Source organism: Macaca thibetana, chromosome 8 (genome assembly GCF_024542745.1).
Source record: "Macaca thibetana thibetana isolate TM-01 chromosome 8, ASM2454274v1, whole genome shotgun sequence".
In the NCBI taxonomy this organism is placed as follows: domain Eukaryota; kingdom Metazoa; phylum Chordata; class Mammalia; order Primates; family Cercopithecidae; genus Macaca; species Macaca thibetana.
This window is the reverse complement of record NC_065585.1, coordinates 109972061-109988409: the sequence shown is the minus strand read 5'-3', so window position 1 is coordinate 109988409 and position 16349 is coordinate 109972061. Positions and strand designations below refer to the sequence as shown.

Sequence of the window (16349 nt, the reverse complement as noted above, 5' to 3'; positions counted from 1 at the left end):
GTATATAACATGTCTAGGATTACTTTATCTTCATTTTCCTTGTTGGTAATTTAATATAATCTTTTGAAAACTCCAATTTCATTCTGAAAGAAAAAAATCTGAAAGACAAGGCCGGGCGCAGTGGCTCAAGCCTGTAATCCCAGCACTTTGGGAGGCCGAGACAGGCGGATCACGAGGTCAGGAGATCGAGACCATCCTGGCTAACATGGTGAAACCCCGTCTCTACTAAAATACAAAAAAAATTAGCCGGGCGTGGTGGCGGGCGCCTGTAGTCCCAGCTACTTGGTAGGCTGAGGCAGGAGAATGGCGTGAACCCGGGAGGCGGAGCTTGCAGTGAGCTGAGATCCGGCCATTGCACTCCAGCCTGGGTGACAGAGCGAGACTCTGTCTCAAAAAAAAAAAAAAAAAAAAAAAAATCTGAAAGACATTGTAAGACAAACTTAACTTTAAAAAAATTTTCAAAAACCCATGTTCAGAAACACTATAACAAATGTTCATTGTAGAACGCTGGTAATTGAATTAGATATTCAATATCTTACTGAAATCAACTCTTTACATTCCGAAGTTTAAAGCATTTAAATATGGGTTGGAAATGTCTGCCTACTGAAGAATATTTCTATATCTATAAATAACATTATTGTTTTTCCAAGCTATATTCTTTTAACTTCCTGAAGTTAACCCTAGTTTTGAATTTTTCAAAAATATTATTTGTACGATAAAACTTGAAAACCTACTTTTCTTCTTATTGAAGAATAAAAGACAAGCAATAACACAGTAAGAATGGAGATCGTGTTTTTAATTCATTGTTACACACTGCCATCTAGCAGGAAGCGAGCAAGAGTTATCACAACAGTTTCAAAATTGGAACAGACCTGAATGATCACTCGAGGCTAACCACTGTCTCCGGCTTCTCCTTACTCAGAAGAAAGTTTTTTTTAAACAGACTACAGTGCTGCTAGATTGGAGACTGTGAAACTTCAGTGTTCAAAGAGCTGAGCTGCTTATTCAATGCCTGAAAGGCCTCCATTTGAGACTACGGCAGACGAGGGAGAAATCCTGCCCTAGTTGTAGTGTGACGTTACTAACAATCCCAAGATTGGTCGTTGAGTTTCCTGAGTGTCTCATTGGAAAGAAGGATGTACAAAGGGAATAAAGTCCTTAAAGCCAACTTGCCTTATTCAAAACTGTGGCCAGCCAGAGCTGCATGCATTCCACAAATGAAAGTAACAATTCAAGTCATTTTATGCATAAAACACATAAAACTATCATTGCAGGGAGCTGTAGCAGGGGGCAGGGGACAGACCGTTGGGGCCGTGGTGTTAAGAAAAAGTCATTTTGTGTGATGTCTGCTTTATTTTAAAAAATCATTTAAAAATCCCCAGAAAAATGTCATAAAATCACAGCATGGTTATTTCTATAGTTTACACAAAATGAGCTCTGTTCTAAGGGTACTAATCGGGAGCAAAACACTTAACACATGCCTTGCAAATGGGATAACCCAGGCCTGCAGTTGCCGGTGCTTTCCCGGGGCATTTTCTCCATTAAATACACCGTGCTCTCTGCAACTAAAAAGTCACAGTTGCTACGACTTCAACACAACATTCCTGCAACAAGTGATTCTCTAGGAAGACCTGGGGGAGAACAAGGCAATTTGCGCCCCGCAAAGGCAGATTAGGTTCTGGAATGGACTGCCGCGGGCCTGGGAAGGAGGCCAATCGCGGCAGGCGGGGAGGCGTCGGGACCCCGCGCTCCTCCTCCGGACTCCAGCGGAGGCTCCGGCCCGGCACCCGCCTCCCGCCTGGTGGATCAGGCTTCAATCTCAGGCAGTGGCTCTGCCTATGCACCACTAAGTCCCCAAAACAGACTTGGATTATTTTGCATACACCACTCCGTCTCTTACACGCACCCCCTGCTCGGCACAGAGAGGGAGTTTCCTTAGGCTGTGACTCCCGGAGGTAGTGTCCCAGCTTCCGCGGGACCGGAAAAGCGTCTTTCCGTGTCTCAGCATCAAGCCCCTGCTCCCACCAAGCGACTGCCGCGGCTGGAGGAGATGCGGCGCTCGCACTCACCTCGCGCGGAGCACAGCTCGCCCCGCGGACCGCAGCGCCGCTTCCTTTCTCCCTATGAGCCCCAGCGTGGGCCCCGGGAAGACCCGGAGAGCCGATCAGGAGCGGCGGAGGCAGCCGCGCGGGCGAGCTCGGGGCACGTTCCGGCGGAAGTACCTGGATCCGGGTTTTCACTCGTGCCCTGTTCACAAGCTCGTGGGACCCGGGTTCTAAGAACACTGGGCCGCCCCCTGCTGGTGATCGTGGTTCACAGTCCGCCTGAGGCCACGGCCCTATGGAAAGTTCTCGGGAAGGCTGCGGGGGCCCTCTTCTTCAAGACAGGGAAACTTTCCGTTTCTCCAACTGGACTGGGACTGGAGCGCATTCAAAGTCACCTATTCAGGCCAGGCTCACACATGTAATCCCAGCACTTTGGGAGGCCGAGGCGGGCGGATAGCTTGAGCCCAGGAGTTCGAGACTAGCCTGAGCAACATAGCGGGACCCTGTCTCTACAAAAAATACAAAAGTTAGCCATTGTGGTGGCCCGTGCTTGTAGTCCCAGCTAGTGGGAGCCTGAGGTGGGAGGATCTCTTGAACCCAGGAGGTAAAGGCTGCAGTTAACCGAAATCAAGCTACTGCACTCCGGCCTGGGCAACAGAGCAAGACTGTCTACAAAAATAAATAAAATAATAATTTTTAAAAAGGTGAAAGTTATGTATTCAAGAATATCAAGAGCTTTACATGTTTTCTAAGGCTGGGCACCATTTCTGGCAGTATTTGGTAGACGGAACAGGACGATCATTTAGTTTGATTGTACTGGTTGCTATGGTGTAAATGTTTGTGCTCCGCCCCAAATTCATATGTGAATTTCGTGCCTTTGTAGCCTTTATAAATTTACAAATGTACTGTGTCTTTATCAAAGAGACCAGAGAGAGCTTCTGCCGTGTAAGAACACATATCCCTTGTATGAGGCACAGACGCTAATGGATGAAGAATCTGCCGGGGCGTTGATCTTGGACTTCCCAGCCTCCAGACTGGGAGCAATGGCGTTCTGTTGTTTATGCGTTACCCAAACTAAGGTATGTTGTGATAGTAGCCCAAACGGACTAGACACTGGTAAAGGAAAGCTAATTGACTTCTATTTTGCCCTAGTCTAGGAAGTAATAAACCTAAGGAGGTAATTCAACACTTTGGGAGGGCTGGGTCTAGGGCGAGGCAAGTGAGGCACTTAGGGCTCAAAATCTGAGGAGGCGCTGACTCTGGGTGTCCTGCGGTGCTGGGTGCACTGCAGAAGCCTGAGGGTGATTTGCTGTTTCAGGCCTGCCTCCCCCTGGTCCAGACCCTGCAGAGCTCCAGTGCCAAGCAACTCAACTTTTCTATAAAAACAGGTTGATAATAATGGTGTCCACGTCTAAAAAACATCAAACACACAGAAAAGATTGATAAATTAGATATGATTAAAAGTAAGAAACTCTGTTCATCAAAAGACACCATTAGGAAAGTAAGAAATGGGTGCAGTGGCTCACACCCACTCAGCACTTTGGTAGGCTGAGGTGGGAGGATCACTTGAGCCCAGGAGTTGGAGACTAGCCTGGACAACATAGGGAGACCCTGTCTCTACAAAAAAATTTTTTTAAATTAGCCAGGTGTGGTGGTGCACTCCTGTGGTTTCAGCTACTCAGGAGACTGAGGTAGGAGGATTGTTTGAGCCTGGGAGGTCAAGGCTGCAGTGAGTCAGGATTGTGCTACTGCAATCCAGCCTGGGCGACAGGGTTAGATCCTGTCTCAAGAAAGAAAAAGAATGAAAAATGATCTACAGAATGAGAGAAGGTATTTTTGATATATTTTATCTAACAATGAATTTAGAATATAACAAGAACTCCTAAAAGCAATAAGAAAGAAAAACAATCACTAAGTACAGCACTTCACCAAAGAGGAATCCAAATAGCCAGGCAGGACGTGAAAAGATGCTTAATGTTTTTAGTCATTAAGGAAATGCAAATGAACACGATGATGATATATACTACACATCCACTAAAATGGCTACAGGTTTTAAAACTGACAAGACAACACAAGGACAAAGCCGTGAAACACATAGAACTGTTATGCACTATTGTTGGAGGTGCAGTTGTGACAGCCACTTTGGAAAATCGTCTGTTCATCTTTAGTAGAGCTGAATATACATGTTATGACCCAGAAATTCCTAGGTATTGGCCTAATACACATACCTATATATGAACATCAAAAAGCATGTATACTGGGCCATAAAACACACCTCGGCCGGGCACAGTGGCTTATGCCTGTAATCTCAGCACTTTGGGAGGCCAAGGAGGGCGGATCACCTGAGGTTGGGAGTGCGAGACCAGCCTGACCAACATGGAGAAATCCCGTCTCTACTAAAAATGCAAAAAAGTTAGCCAGACATACTGGTGGGCACCTATAATCCCAGCTACTTGGGAGGCTGAGGCAGGAGAATCGCTTGAACCTGGGAGGAGGAGGTTGCAGTGAGCCAAGATCGTGCCATTGCACTCCAGCCTGGGCGACAAGAGCGAAACTCAATCTGAAAAAAAAAAAAAAAAAAAGGCACACACCTCAACAAATTTCAAAGAATGGTCATCATACAAAGCATGCTATCAGACCACAAAGGAATTAAACCAGAAACCAGTAACTAAATGATAACTGGAAAATCTCCAGATACATGGACATAAAAACAACACACTTCTTTATAGCACATAGATCAAAGAAGAAAACTCGGCCGGGTGTGGTGGTTCATGCCTGTAAGATACGCCACCAGATGACCGCAGACTACCCACCTGACTCATAGAAACACAAACACTAATAAACGCTTACTGTTTAAGCCACTGAGTTTCAGAAGCATGTGTTATACAGCAGTAGCTAACTGATACAGAAATTGGCATCTATGGCCAGATGCAGTGTCTCATGCCTTTGGGAGGTGAGCAGATCACGAGGTAAGGAGATGGAGACCATTCTGGCCAAAATGGTGAAACCCCATCTCTACTAAAAATACAAAAATTATCTGTGTGTGGTGGTGTGCACCTGTAATCCCAGCTATTCAGGAGGCTGAGGCAAGAGAATCACTTGAACCTGGGAGGCGGAGATTGCAATGAGCCGAGATCATGCCACTGCACTCCAGCCTGGTGACAGAGCAAGACTCCATCTCAAACAAAAAACAAACAAACAAAAAAAGAAATTGCCATCTAGAAATGGGATGCTGTTTAACAAAAGCCTAAAATATGTGGCATTGGTTTAGGGAGCAAGTGCTGGGCAACAGTGAAAAAGCAAGAAGCATGCTTGTGTTTGACAGATCGGATGCACTTACTGTCTGCTGCCTCGCAGCAGAAAACAGTCTGTTTCCATTACAGATGCAAAAAGAAAAAAAAAGTGCCATGCTGTCTGTCGGATTGTGGCACCCAAGATTGAGTGGGGGAAATACAGGAGAAAAACATGGTAATAAAGGGAAAAACATGGACAGAGAATTTTTGCAACTCAGAAGTAATCTTGTAAATAGCAAAGAGCCTGTTTTACTCCAAAATGAATTTAAAATTTGAGGGTTTTCTTAAGGTGCTAAGAAAACTGCTATAGCAAACTGGAAAAATGATGACATGTTAGGTAGCAGCAAAATACTTGGTAAAACTATTACCTATAACAACTCACAAGATATAAAACATACTTAATGTGTAGGCCTTGGTAAAATGATTTCCAGGCAGAATGCTAAATGTGTTAGTTGGTGGTGTCTGTTAGCTGCATATTGTAAGGACTGCCAGAAAGAAGTAAGAGAAGTAAGGGGAAAGGGCTGCTGTACAGAATTTAGAGGAACTATCAAGAGATTAAAATTGAGTAGACTGGAAAATAAACCCTGTTCTTGTCTCCAACCTCCCCAGCCAGTAAAAGATCCTCAAGATGAGGCTGGAAGATCTTTTGTTAAGACTTCTAAAAGAGTTAAGTTGGTACTGATGGATCTTTTCAGTTAAACAAAAGAGCCAATAAGAATCATAAAAATGTTGGCTGGGCGCGGTGGCTCATGCCTGTAATCCCAGCATTTTGGGAGGCCAACACGGGCGGATCATGAGGTCAGAAGATCGAGACCATCCTGGCTAACACGGTGAAACCCCGCCTCTACTAAAAAATACAAAAAACTAGCCGGGCGAGGTGGCGGGCACCTGTAGTCCCAGCTACTCTGGAGGCTGAGGCAGGAGAATGGCGTAAACCCGCGAGGCGGAGCTTGCAGTGAGCTGAGATCGTGCCACTGCACTCCAGCCTGGGCGACAGAGCAAGACTCCATCTCAAAAAAAAAAAAGAATCATAAAAATGTCTTCTGTTAGCTGCCGGTTACACTCAAAGTAATCGCAATCAAGTCTGGAAAGAAATTTGTCTGAAGAAAAATGATGTAATATAGCTTTTGACCAGTGGAGTAGACTGAAACCAGACTCAACATAGAAAGTTCACGAAGTTTCAAAAGTTTTACATAGCGAACGTGTTTTGACCAGGCACAGTGGCTCACACCTGTAATCCCAGCACTTTAGGAGGCTGAAGTGGGCGGGTTGTTTGAGGTCAGGAGTTCGAGACAAGCCTGGCTAACATGGTGAAACTCCATATCTACCAAAAATACAAAAATTAGCTGGGTGTGGTGGCACATGCTCGTAATCCCAGTTACGTGGGAGGCTGAGGCATGAGGACTGCTTGAACCCGGGAGGCAGAGGTTGCAGTGAGCTAAGACTGCACCACTGTAGTCTAGCCTGGGTGACAGAGTGAGACCCTCTCTCAAAAAAAAAAAAAAAAGTTTCTGAGCCCCCAAGGTTCTGTGAGCAAGATACAGACTGAGAAGGGCACTCAGCTGCCAACAGGAGTCATTTCTTCCTAAGAATCCACAAGGCATAACGGAAAAAACCGGTGCTTCAGAGAATCAATCCAAGAGCTTTGGTGAACCGGGTGTCAGGGAGCCATTCCTAGAAAGCAAAACTGGGCCCTAATCACAGAATGTTCCCTGTCCCTGGAGAAGAGGGACATGACAACATTTGCCAGGTGGAATTTCAGTATTTCATGGAGCAGTGACTGCTGTGTGCTTACTGCTGAGTACTAACAACTCTGAATGTCTAGTGAGCAAATGAAAATCAATGCGTTCAGGCTGGACATGGTGGCTCACGCCTATAATCCTAGCACTTTCAGAGGTTGAGGCCAGAGGACTATTTGAGCCCAGGAGTTTGAGAACAGCCTAGGCCACGTAGCAAGACCCTGTCTCTACAGAAAAGTTTAAAAATTTACTGGGCATGGTGCTACTCACCTGTAGTCCCAGCCACTTAGAAGGCTGAGGCAGGAGGATCACTTGAGCCCAGGTGTTTGAGGCTGCAATGAGCTATGATTGTATCCTCCAGCCTGGGAAACAGAACAAGATCCTGTCTTTAAAAAAGTAAAGTAACATGTCCAAAATTCAACCCTCACCACCTGTAAAATCTGCTCCTTCAATTGGGCATGGTGACTCCCAGCACTCTGGGAGGCCAAAGCGGTCAGATTATTTGAGGTTAGGAGTTCGAGATCAGCCTGGCCAACATGGCAAAAACCCATCTCTACTAAAAAATTAAAAAATTAGCCAGGTGTGGTGGTGCATGCCTGTAGTCCCAGCTACTCAGGAGGCTGAGGCAGGAGAATCACTTGAACCCAGGAGGGAGGTGGAGGTTGCAGTGAGCTGAGATAGCGCCACTGCGCTCCACTCTGGGTGATAGAGTAAGACTCTGTCTCAAAAAAAAAAAAAAAAAAGAAAGAAAAGAAAATACGTAAAGAAGGAGCCTGCTGACTTTCCATAGGCAGCTTCAGTTCTTGCATTCCCCCTGTTTCTAAGAGGGTACAAACTGTTTCAGAGCACTGCTTCTCAAATACAAGTTCTTGTACTGCTAATGTGTCTGGCACTATCTAATATGTGAATCATCTAGGAGCTCTACTCCTTGAGTTTCTGACACAGCATTTCTGATGTTATCAATGAAATCTGTATTGTTAATCAGTTCACAATTTGCTTCTGATGTTTGAACATAACCAAGTTTGAAAGTCATTCCTCGGCTGGGCGCGGTGGCTCACGCCTGTAATCCCAGCACTTTGGGAGGCCGAGGTGGGCGGATCACGAGGTCAGGAGATCGAGACCATCTTGGCTAACATGGTGAAACCCCGTCTCTACTAAAAATACAAAAAATTAGCCAGGCGTGTGGTGGGCGCCTGTAATCCCAGCTGCTCGGGAGGCTGAGGCAGGAGAATGGCGTGAACCCAGGAGGTGGAGCTTGCAGTGAGCCAAGATCGCGCCACTGCACTCCAGCCTGGGCAACAGAGCGAAACTCTGTCTCAAAAAAAAGAAAGAAAGAAAGAAAGAAAGTCATTCTTCTAGATTGTTTTCTCATTACCTCTTTCCTATTTCCTTTTTTTTTTTTTTTTTTTAGATGGGAGTCTTGCTCTGTCACCCAACCTGGAATGCAGTGGCGCAATCTCGGCTCATTGCAACCGCCGCCTCCCGGGTTCAAGCAATTCTCCTGTCTCAGCCTCCTGAGTAGCTGGGATTACAAGTGCCTGCCACCACGCCCAACCAATTTTTGTATTTTTAGTAGAGACGGGGTTTCACCATGTTGGCCAGGCTGGCCTCGAACTCTTGACCTCAAGTGATCTGCCCACCTTGGCCTCCCAAAGTGCTGGGATTACAGGCATGAGCCACTGCGCCCAGCCAAATATTTCCCTTCTAACATGGAATAAAAAGATAGATGAAGTAGATAAAGGAGGGAAGATGTGGTATGTAAAATGCTAGTTTACTTTTTTCCACATCCTGGTCTATGTTCTGTGATAAACATACAGTCATCTAATGAACAAAGAATCACAAATATGCTCTACCCCAGGGTCTGAGAGTCCTCATCTTTCATCCCCTTTCATCTCAGTATTTCTTCATCTGTGAACAAGATGTGAAGCAAATACAAAACAAATAGCAGCAGATATTCCCCGTTGCATCTTTTTTATGAGCAAAAGCAAATATTGAATCGCTTAAGGAATATTCATGGAGAGGCAGGTAAAACATGCTTCATTCACCGCTGCAAAACTCTGAATGATCGAGCTCATTGGCAAGAGAGGAGGCTGCAGAAATTACCCTCCCCATAGGACTTCTAAAAAAAAGTTATTGTTTACATTTAATTTATTTGTGTTTTTAAATTGATATATCATAGTTACATATATTTTGGGGGTACATGTAATATTTTGATACATGTATACAATGTGTAATGATGAAATTAGGGTAATAGAGGTATCCATCACTTCAAACATTTATCTTTTCTTTGTGTTGGAAACATTCTAATTCTTCTCTTCTAGCTATTTTGAAATATGCAATAAGTTATTGTTAACTATAATTTCCCTACTGTGTTATCAAATACCAGACTTTATCCTTCTATCTAAGTGTATTTTTGTACTCATTAACCAACTTATCTTCCTCCTACTCCTCTCCATAGGACTTACGATCATTGTGTTGAAATCAAGATCATTCAGCTCCAACAATTTTCTTTCCTTTCCTCCTTTGCAGTTCTAGCTGCTCGATTATTATTCTGGCAACCTAAAAAGCACTTTAATAAAGAGATGCTAGACCAAAAGAACCCTGAAAGTTAATAAAGAAAAAAAAGAAAGAAAAAACAAAATAAAGAGATGCTAGACCTCTGATAATGACTCCCATTTCTTCCAGCTAGTCATTACATTTACAGAGACAGGGTTTTTGTTGTTGTTGTTGTTGCTGCTGTTGTTGTTGTTTTATGAGATAGAGTCTCGCTCTGTCACCCAGACTGGAGGGCAGTGGCACGATCTGGGCTCACTGCAAGCTCCGCCTCCTGAGTTCAGGCAATTCTCCTGCCTTAGCCTCCCAAGTAGCTGGGATTACAGGCGCCCATCACCAGGCCCAGGTTTTTTGTTTTTGTTTTTGTTTTTTTTTAACTAGAGACGGGGTTTTGCCATGTTGGCCAGGCTGGTCTCGAACTTCTGACCTCAGGTGATCCACCTGCCTCGGCCTCCCAAAGTGCTGGGATTACAGACGTGAGCCACAGTGCCTGGCAAGATTTATAGAGAGAGGGTCTAAATTCATTAGCCTCCCATCTCTTCCTCTTGGTGAGCTCTGTGGTTCTGCTAAAACAACAACAAAAAACTACCTATTTTTCTTCTCCTTGAATGGTTTATTCTTCTGATTGTATACAAGCAAACACACAGGCTTTACAGATGAGCAACGTTATTAGGTTTAATCCTCCAATAAGCTACCTTCCACACTTCAGGGTTTCGCGAGTATGTGTGTGTGTGTGTATGTGTACACTTCATAGGAAACCTGATTCTGCCCAGGGTCAGCTCTGGGAAAGTTGCTAGTGGGAGTGACTGAAGGTGGCAGAGGCCTGGAAGGTAAGACAACGGAGACCCTGTCTCTAAATAAATAAGTAAATAGAGACCTAACAACTAATTTATTGCGAATTTACTATGTACCAGGAACTGTACAGGAGATTGTGGATAAAGAAATGAAAAGACATCATTCCTAATCTTGAAAAGCTCAAGGTTGGCCCAGCTTGGGCTCTCACACCTGTAATCGCAGCACTTTGGAAGGCCAAGGCGGACGGATCACCTGAGGTCAAGAGTTCGAGACCAGCCTGGTTAACATGGTGAAACCCCATCTCTACTGAAAATGCAAATATTAGCTGGGCATAGTGGAACGCACCTGTAATCCCAGCTGCTCAGGAAGCTGAGGCAAGAGAATAGCTGGAACCCAGCAGGTGGGGGTTGCAATTAGCTGAGATAGCACCACTGCACTCCAGCCTGGGCAACAAAGTGAGACTCTGTCTCAAAAAAAAACAAAAACAAAAAAACAGACAAGCTCAAGGCCTAAGAGATAATAAACCAACAACAATAATAGAACACTAGTGAGGAATGCATAGTGCACTATGGTAACAGAGGAGAATACGGGTATGTATAGAGAATGCTGAAATAGCATTAAATTTTCTTTTTTTTCTTTCTTTTTTTTTTTTTCTGAGACTGAGTCTCACTGTGTCGCCCAGGGTGGAGTGCAGTGGTGTGATCTCAGCTCACTGCAACCTCCGCCTCCTGGGTTCAGGCAATTCTCTGCCTCAGCCTCCCAAGTAGTTGGGATAACAGGCATCCGCCACCACACCCGGCTAATTTTTGTATTTTTAGTAGAGCCAGGGTTTCACCATCTTGGCCAGGGTGGTTTTGAACTCCTGACCTGGTGATCCACCCACCTCAGCCTCCCAAAGTGCTGGGATTACAGGCGTGAACCACCGCGCCCGGCTAAATTTTCTTTCGTTCTTCTTTTGAACTGCAAATTACCTTTTTTTTTTTTTTTTTTTTTTGAGACAGAGTCTCGCTCTGTCATCCAGGCAGGAGTGCAACGGCAGGATCTCAGCTCACTGCAAGCTCTGCCTCACTAAATACTACATAACATCATGATAAATGCTTTTAAACTTTATATCAAATTTCTCATGTATTTCAGTTGCAGTCAAATCCAGGGTATCCCTGGGGTGACCCCAATGAGTCCACTCCCTGGTGTTCATGTTTTGTATCTTTTCCTCCCCTCCAGTGAGCGTGGCACCTGTGATTTGATCTAACCGATAGCATAAGGCAAAGTCTATGGAAAGTCACTGCCATGATTACATTATTTAAGATTCTGTTTTAGCAGACTGTGTCCTTCTTACACTTTTGTTATTAAAATGGTCTTGTTACTGGAAAGGGGACCCCATCCAGATCCAAGAGAGGGTTCTTGTATCTTAAGCAAGAAAGAATTTGAGGCTGGGTGCGGTGGCTCACGCCTGTAATCCCAGCACTTTGGGAGGCCCAGGCAGGCGGTTCACGAGGTGAGGAGATCGAGACCATCCTGGCTAACACGGTGAAACCCCGTCTCTACTAAAAACAACAACAACAACAACAAAAAATTAGCCGGGCGTGGTGGCGGGCGCCTGTAGTCCCAGCTACTCGAGGAGGCTGAGGCAAGAGAATGGCGTGAACCTGGGAGGCGGAGCTTGCACTGAGCCAAGATCACCCCACTGCACTCCAGCCTGGGCGACAGCGCGAGACTCGGAAAGGGAAGGAAAGGGAAGGGGCATGGGCAGGGGCAGGGGCAGGGGCAGGGGAAGGGGAAGGAAAAAAGACTTTGAGGTGAGATGAGTCCATGAAGTGAAAGCAAGCTTATTAAGAAAGTAAAGGAATGAAAGAGTGGCTACTCCATAGGCAGAGCGGCACCGAGGGCTGCCGGTTGCCCATTTTTATCGTTATTTGTTCATGTATTTTTTGAGACTGATTCTTGCTCTGTTGCCCAGGCTTAAGTGCAGCAGCTTGATCTCAGCTCACTGTAACCTCTTCCTCCCAGGTTCAAGTGAATCTCCTGCCTCAGCCTCCCAAGTAGCTGGGACTACAGGCGCCCGCCACCATGCTGGTTAATTTTTGTACTTTTAATAGAGATGGGGTTTCACCATGTTGGCCAGGCTGGTCTTGAACTCCTGACCTCGGGTGATCCACCTGCCTCAGCTTCCCAAAATGCTGACTACAGGCGAGAGCCACTAAGCCCAGCCTATTTATTGATTATATGCAAAACACGGAGGGGATTACTTATGCCTCCCTTTTTTAGACCATATGGAGTAACTTCCTGATGTTGCCACAGCATTTTGTTGTCTCAAATAGGCAATGAGAAGACACAGGTGTTTATTATTGGAACGCTCTTTCCATCTGGTCAGTGGTTTCTCAAAACAGGGAGAATTCAAGTTCTAAGTTTCTGAAGTCAGCACCCGGTGCCGCACCCAACTTGGGCGTGTGTAGTGGCCAAGGCAGCATCTGCGGGGCAGGGCCGGGGCCTGGCTGCGAGCTGAGGCCGGGGGACTCGTAAGAGCGGGGACCCAGCCCCGCCGCGCCGCCCGCACCTTTCCCCAGCCTTCTCCCAGCAGAGGGGAGGCCCGGCAGGGAGAGGTCCCATCCTCATGAACGGTCGCAAACAGGGCCCTAAGGAAGCACGGGCGACCCCTGCGGTCCCCGCGCTCCAGGATTCGGCCGCCAACGCGCGTCCTGCCTCCCGCAGATAGCACTGGGGCGCAACCGGGTTCCCAGCTCCAGGCGGCGCCAGCGAACAAGCCCCAGCGTTGCGGACGCGCGCAGACGCCAGCGTGGTGGAAACGCGGTGGCGCGCGCGGCGGCGAGACTGCCAGGGGACGTTTCGCAACACCGAGAGTCTCAGCGTTTCTCGAGAGAGGTGAGGCTGGGCGTTCCGGAAGTGGTTTCCCGGAAGAAGCATGTCTGCGCCCGCGATCCGGCCGGAAGTTGCACGCTGAGCCGCGGACACCATGCAGTCGGATGATGTGAGTGTCTTACCGTTGTTCTGTCACTCCGGGTTTGCGCAGGGAATTTTGCCCATTTTCGGACACTTAGAAAACGCCGACGCAACGGGCCTGTTGCCTCGTGCCGCTCTGGATGCGAGGCTTCCGGAACCCCGATTTTCCAACATGGGTTCTCACGCGTGTCTGGCAGGGGTCTCCTGCCCGCTGCCCCGGCCGGGTTGTGAGCACAGGACTCCGTCACCTCATCCCATAGGGTCGATGTGTCCCGTCTTTCGTGCCTACCAATGCGGGACGTCGCGCCATGCTGTCAGCTGTCAGCTCCGGACTTGGGGTCGGGGGCTGCAGGGGATTTGGCGAAGTTGACTCCAAGTTTAAGCGTCCTTCTCATCCATGCGCGCGCTACTCTTCCACCTACGTTTCCTGTGTTAGGCTTTTCTTTCCATTTGCTCTACTTCTGCCTAAGTCGTAATTTCGGAAGTATCCTAGATTCATTCATTGAGTTTTTTGTTGGAGAAATAAGTGCTTACAGTGTGCCAGGCATTGTGGTAATTATTGAGGATTTGGTTAACCAGAAAAAATGCCCCACCTCTCCTGGAACACTGGTGGGGGAGACACAGTAAACAAGTGAATAAATAAATTAACGATTACACTATATAATCGTACTATGAAAGAAAGACCAGGGATGATGAAGGACTCTTCAGATAGGGGTACTCAGGGAAGGTTTCTCCGAACGGAAGATGTTTGAGTTGAGATCTGAAAGATAAGAAGCAGCCAGTCACTGAGGAGCTGAGGAAAAAGCAGGCAGTAGGAACAGTGAAGTACAAAGAGTTGAAGATACGAGAGAATGAATATAAGGGTCATCAAAGTGACATGTAAGAGAGGTAATGAAATTAGATATGCTTGCCAGGGAGAGGTCATGTAGAGTGTTGTAGGAAGTGTTTTTAGGCCTTTTAATGATCTATGTTTGTGAAAAATTGTCTGGTTGCTGCGTGAAGGACTTTTGGAGAGAAAAAATGAAAGCAGGGAGACTAGGGTATGAGGAAGGTTGCTTCGAGCCAGATGCAGTGGCTCATGCCTGTAATTCCAACACTTTGGGAGGCTAGGGCTAGAGGATTGCTTGAGGCCTGGAGTTCGATTCCAGCCTAGGCAACAAAGTGAGACTCCATCTCTACAAAAAATAAAAAATTAGCCGGGCGTGGTGGTGCTCGCCTGAGGTCCCAGTTATTTCGAAGGCTGAGACAGGACTACTTGAGCCCAAGAGTCCGAGGCTGCAGTGAGCTATGATGGCGCCACTGCACTCCAGCCTGGGTGACAGAGAGACCCTGTCTCTAAAGTAAAATTTTTTAAAAAACTAAAGTAGCTTCGCCTAAGGTAGTAATTTAATGGTGGAGATGAAAAGAAATTGATGAATTTGAGACCTGTTACGTCAGTATAACTGACAAGACTTTGGTGATGGATTAAGTGAAGAAGAAAAGGAAGAAATCAAAGGATTTGGGATATAAATACACAGTTCAATGGTGATTTTATTTATTGAAGTGGGGGAACTCTAGGGAAGACTGTTCTTATGAGGGATGTGGAATTGAGAATTTCATGTGGATATGTTAATATTTATGTTGCCTTTTAGATATTGAAGTGGAGATGTCATATACAAATCTGGTGCTCAGGAAACAAGTCAGGAAATAACAATTTGGGAGTCATCCATTTATTTAAGTATCAGAGATGACACTTAAAGCCACAAGTCTAAAAGAGCTCCCTTATTCTTCTTACCTGTTTCCTATCATCGCCCACCAGACACACCTATAAGATTCTCAAAGTGTGTTTTATTCTTTTGCCCTCTTCATATTTTTCCTTTAATAGTGGTAAAGCTTTTTTTCCCCAGTTCCTCAAAGCAGTGCACTCAAAGGCTGTCATACTCTTATGCATGCTATGTGGTCTTTAGACCTGCTATTTTGTGATACTTTGTTTACATATCTTTCCCCCTAACTATATAGACAAAACTTTTCTTTCATTCAGTAAATACTTAAGTGGCTACTGTGTGTCAGGACTTGGAGAGATCAGTGCCTTACATAAATTAAGTATATAATGCTGAATGAATAAAGAGCACATTAGTTATAGGAGGATAGCAGTAGATAGTTTTCTTTGCCCTCAATGAGATGAAATTATGGTATGTGGTATGTATATCTAAAAATCGAATACCTTGAAGCCTTTTTTTTTTTTTGAGATGGATTCTTACTCTGTCGCCCAGGCTGGAGTGCAGTGGCGTGATCCCAGCTCACTGCAACCTCTGCCTCCTGGGTTCAAGTGATTCTCCTGCCTCAGCCTCCCAAGTAGCAGGGATTACAGGCACCTGCCACCACACCCGACCAATTTTTGTATTAATAGAGATGGGGTTTCACCATGTTGGCCAGGCTGGCCTCAAACTCCCGACCTTAAGTGATCTACCTGCCTTGGTACCCAAAGTGCTGGGATTACAGGTGTGAGTCACCGCGCCTGGCCCATGAAGCCTTTAATAATGGATAATGAACATAAGTAAAAAAGGAAAGTTATTAAGTATATATAATGTGATCTCACAGAGCATGTCCAAAAAAAAACTGGAAAAATATTTACAAAATTGTAATGAAATTTTATCTCTGGGTAATGGAGTTATGATTATTGCTGATCTGTATTTAGCTTTTCTATTAGAATCTGCTGGGGTTTTTTTTTTTTTTTTTTTTGGTGAAATGGAGTCTTGCTGTCGCCCAGGCTGGAGTGCAGTGGTACAATCTCTGCTCACTGCAAGCTCTGCCTCCTAGGTTCACACTATTCTCCTTCCTGCCTCAGCCTCCCGAGAAGCTGGGACCACAGGCGCCCGCCACTATGCCGGCTAATTTTTTGTATTTTTAGTAGAGATGGGGTTTCACCATGTTAACCAGGATGGTGTCGATCTCCTGACCTCGTGATCTGCCTGCCTTGGCCTCCC

At 45.8% G+C, this 16349-nt stretch overlaps 3 protein-coding genes across 4 annotated transcripts in view; 1 reads left to right on the top strand and 2 right to left on the bottom strand.

Moving 5' to 3' along the window:
• The window catches only part of FUT10 (fucosyltransferase 10), a 115730-nt gene extending 113558 nt beyond the window's left edge, over window positions 1–2172 (bottom strand). For both annotated transcript variants that reach the window (XM_050802513.1, XM_050802512.1), the window contains exon 1: window positions 2070–2172. The gene's annotated coding sequence lies outside the window, so the exon portion shown is untranslated. The remainder of the gene's footprint in view (window positions 1–2069) is intronic.
• MAK16 (MAK16 homolog) overlaps window positions 1–16349 on the top strand; it is a 1030778-nt gene that overhangs the window by 1000539 nt on the left and 13890 nt on the right. Inside the window, exon 2 of the mRNA XM_050802545.1 lies at window positions 13376–13411. Within this exon, the coding sequence (XP_050658502.1) occupies window positions 13397–13411 (15 nt within the window). The 5' untranslated portion in view covers window positions 13376–13396. The remainder of the gene's footprint in view (window positions 1–13375; window positions 13412–16349) is intronic.
• Window positions 13250–16349, bottom strand: part of TTI2 (TELO2 interacting protein 2) — a 28036-nt gene continuing 24936 nt past the window's right edge. The window contains exon 7 of the mRNA XM_050802510.1: window positions 13250–14143. Coding sequence (XP_050658467.1) covers window positions 14102–14143 — 42 coding nt within the window. The 3' untranslated portion in view covers window positions 13250–14101. The remainder of the gene's footprint in view (window positions 14144–16349) is intronic.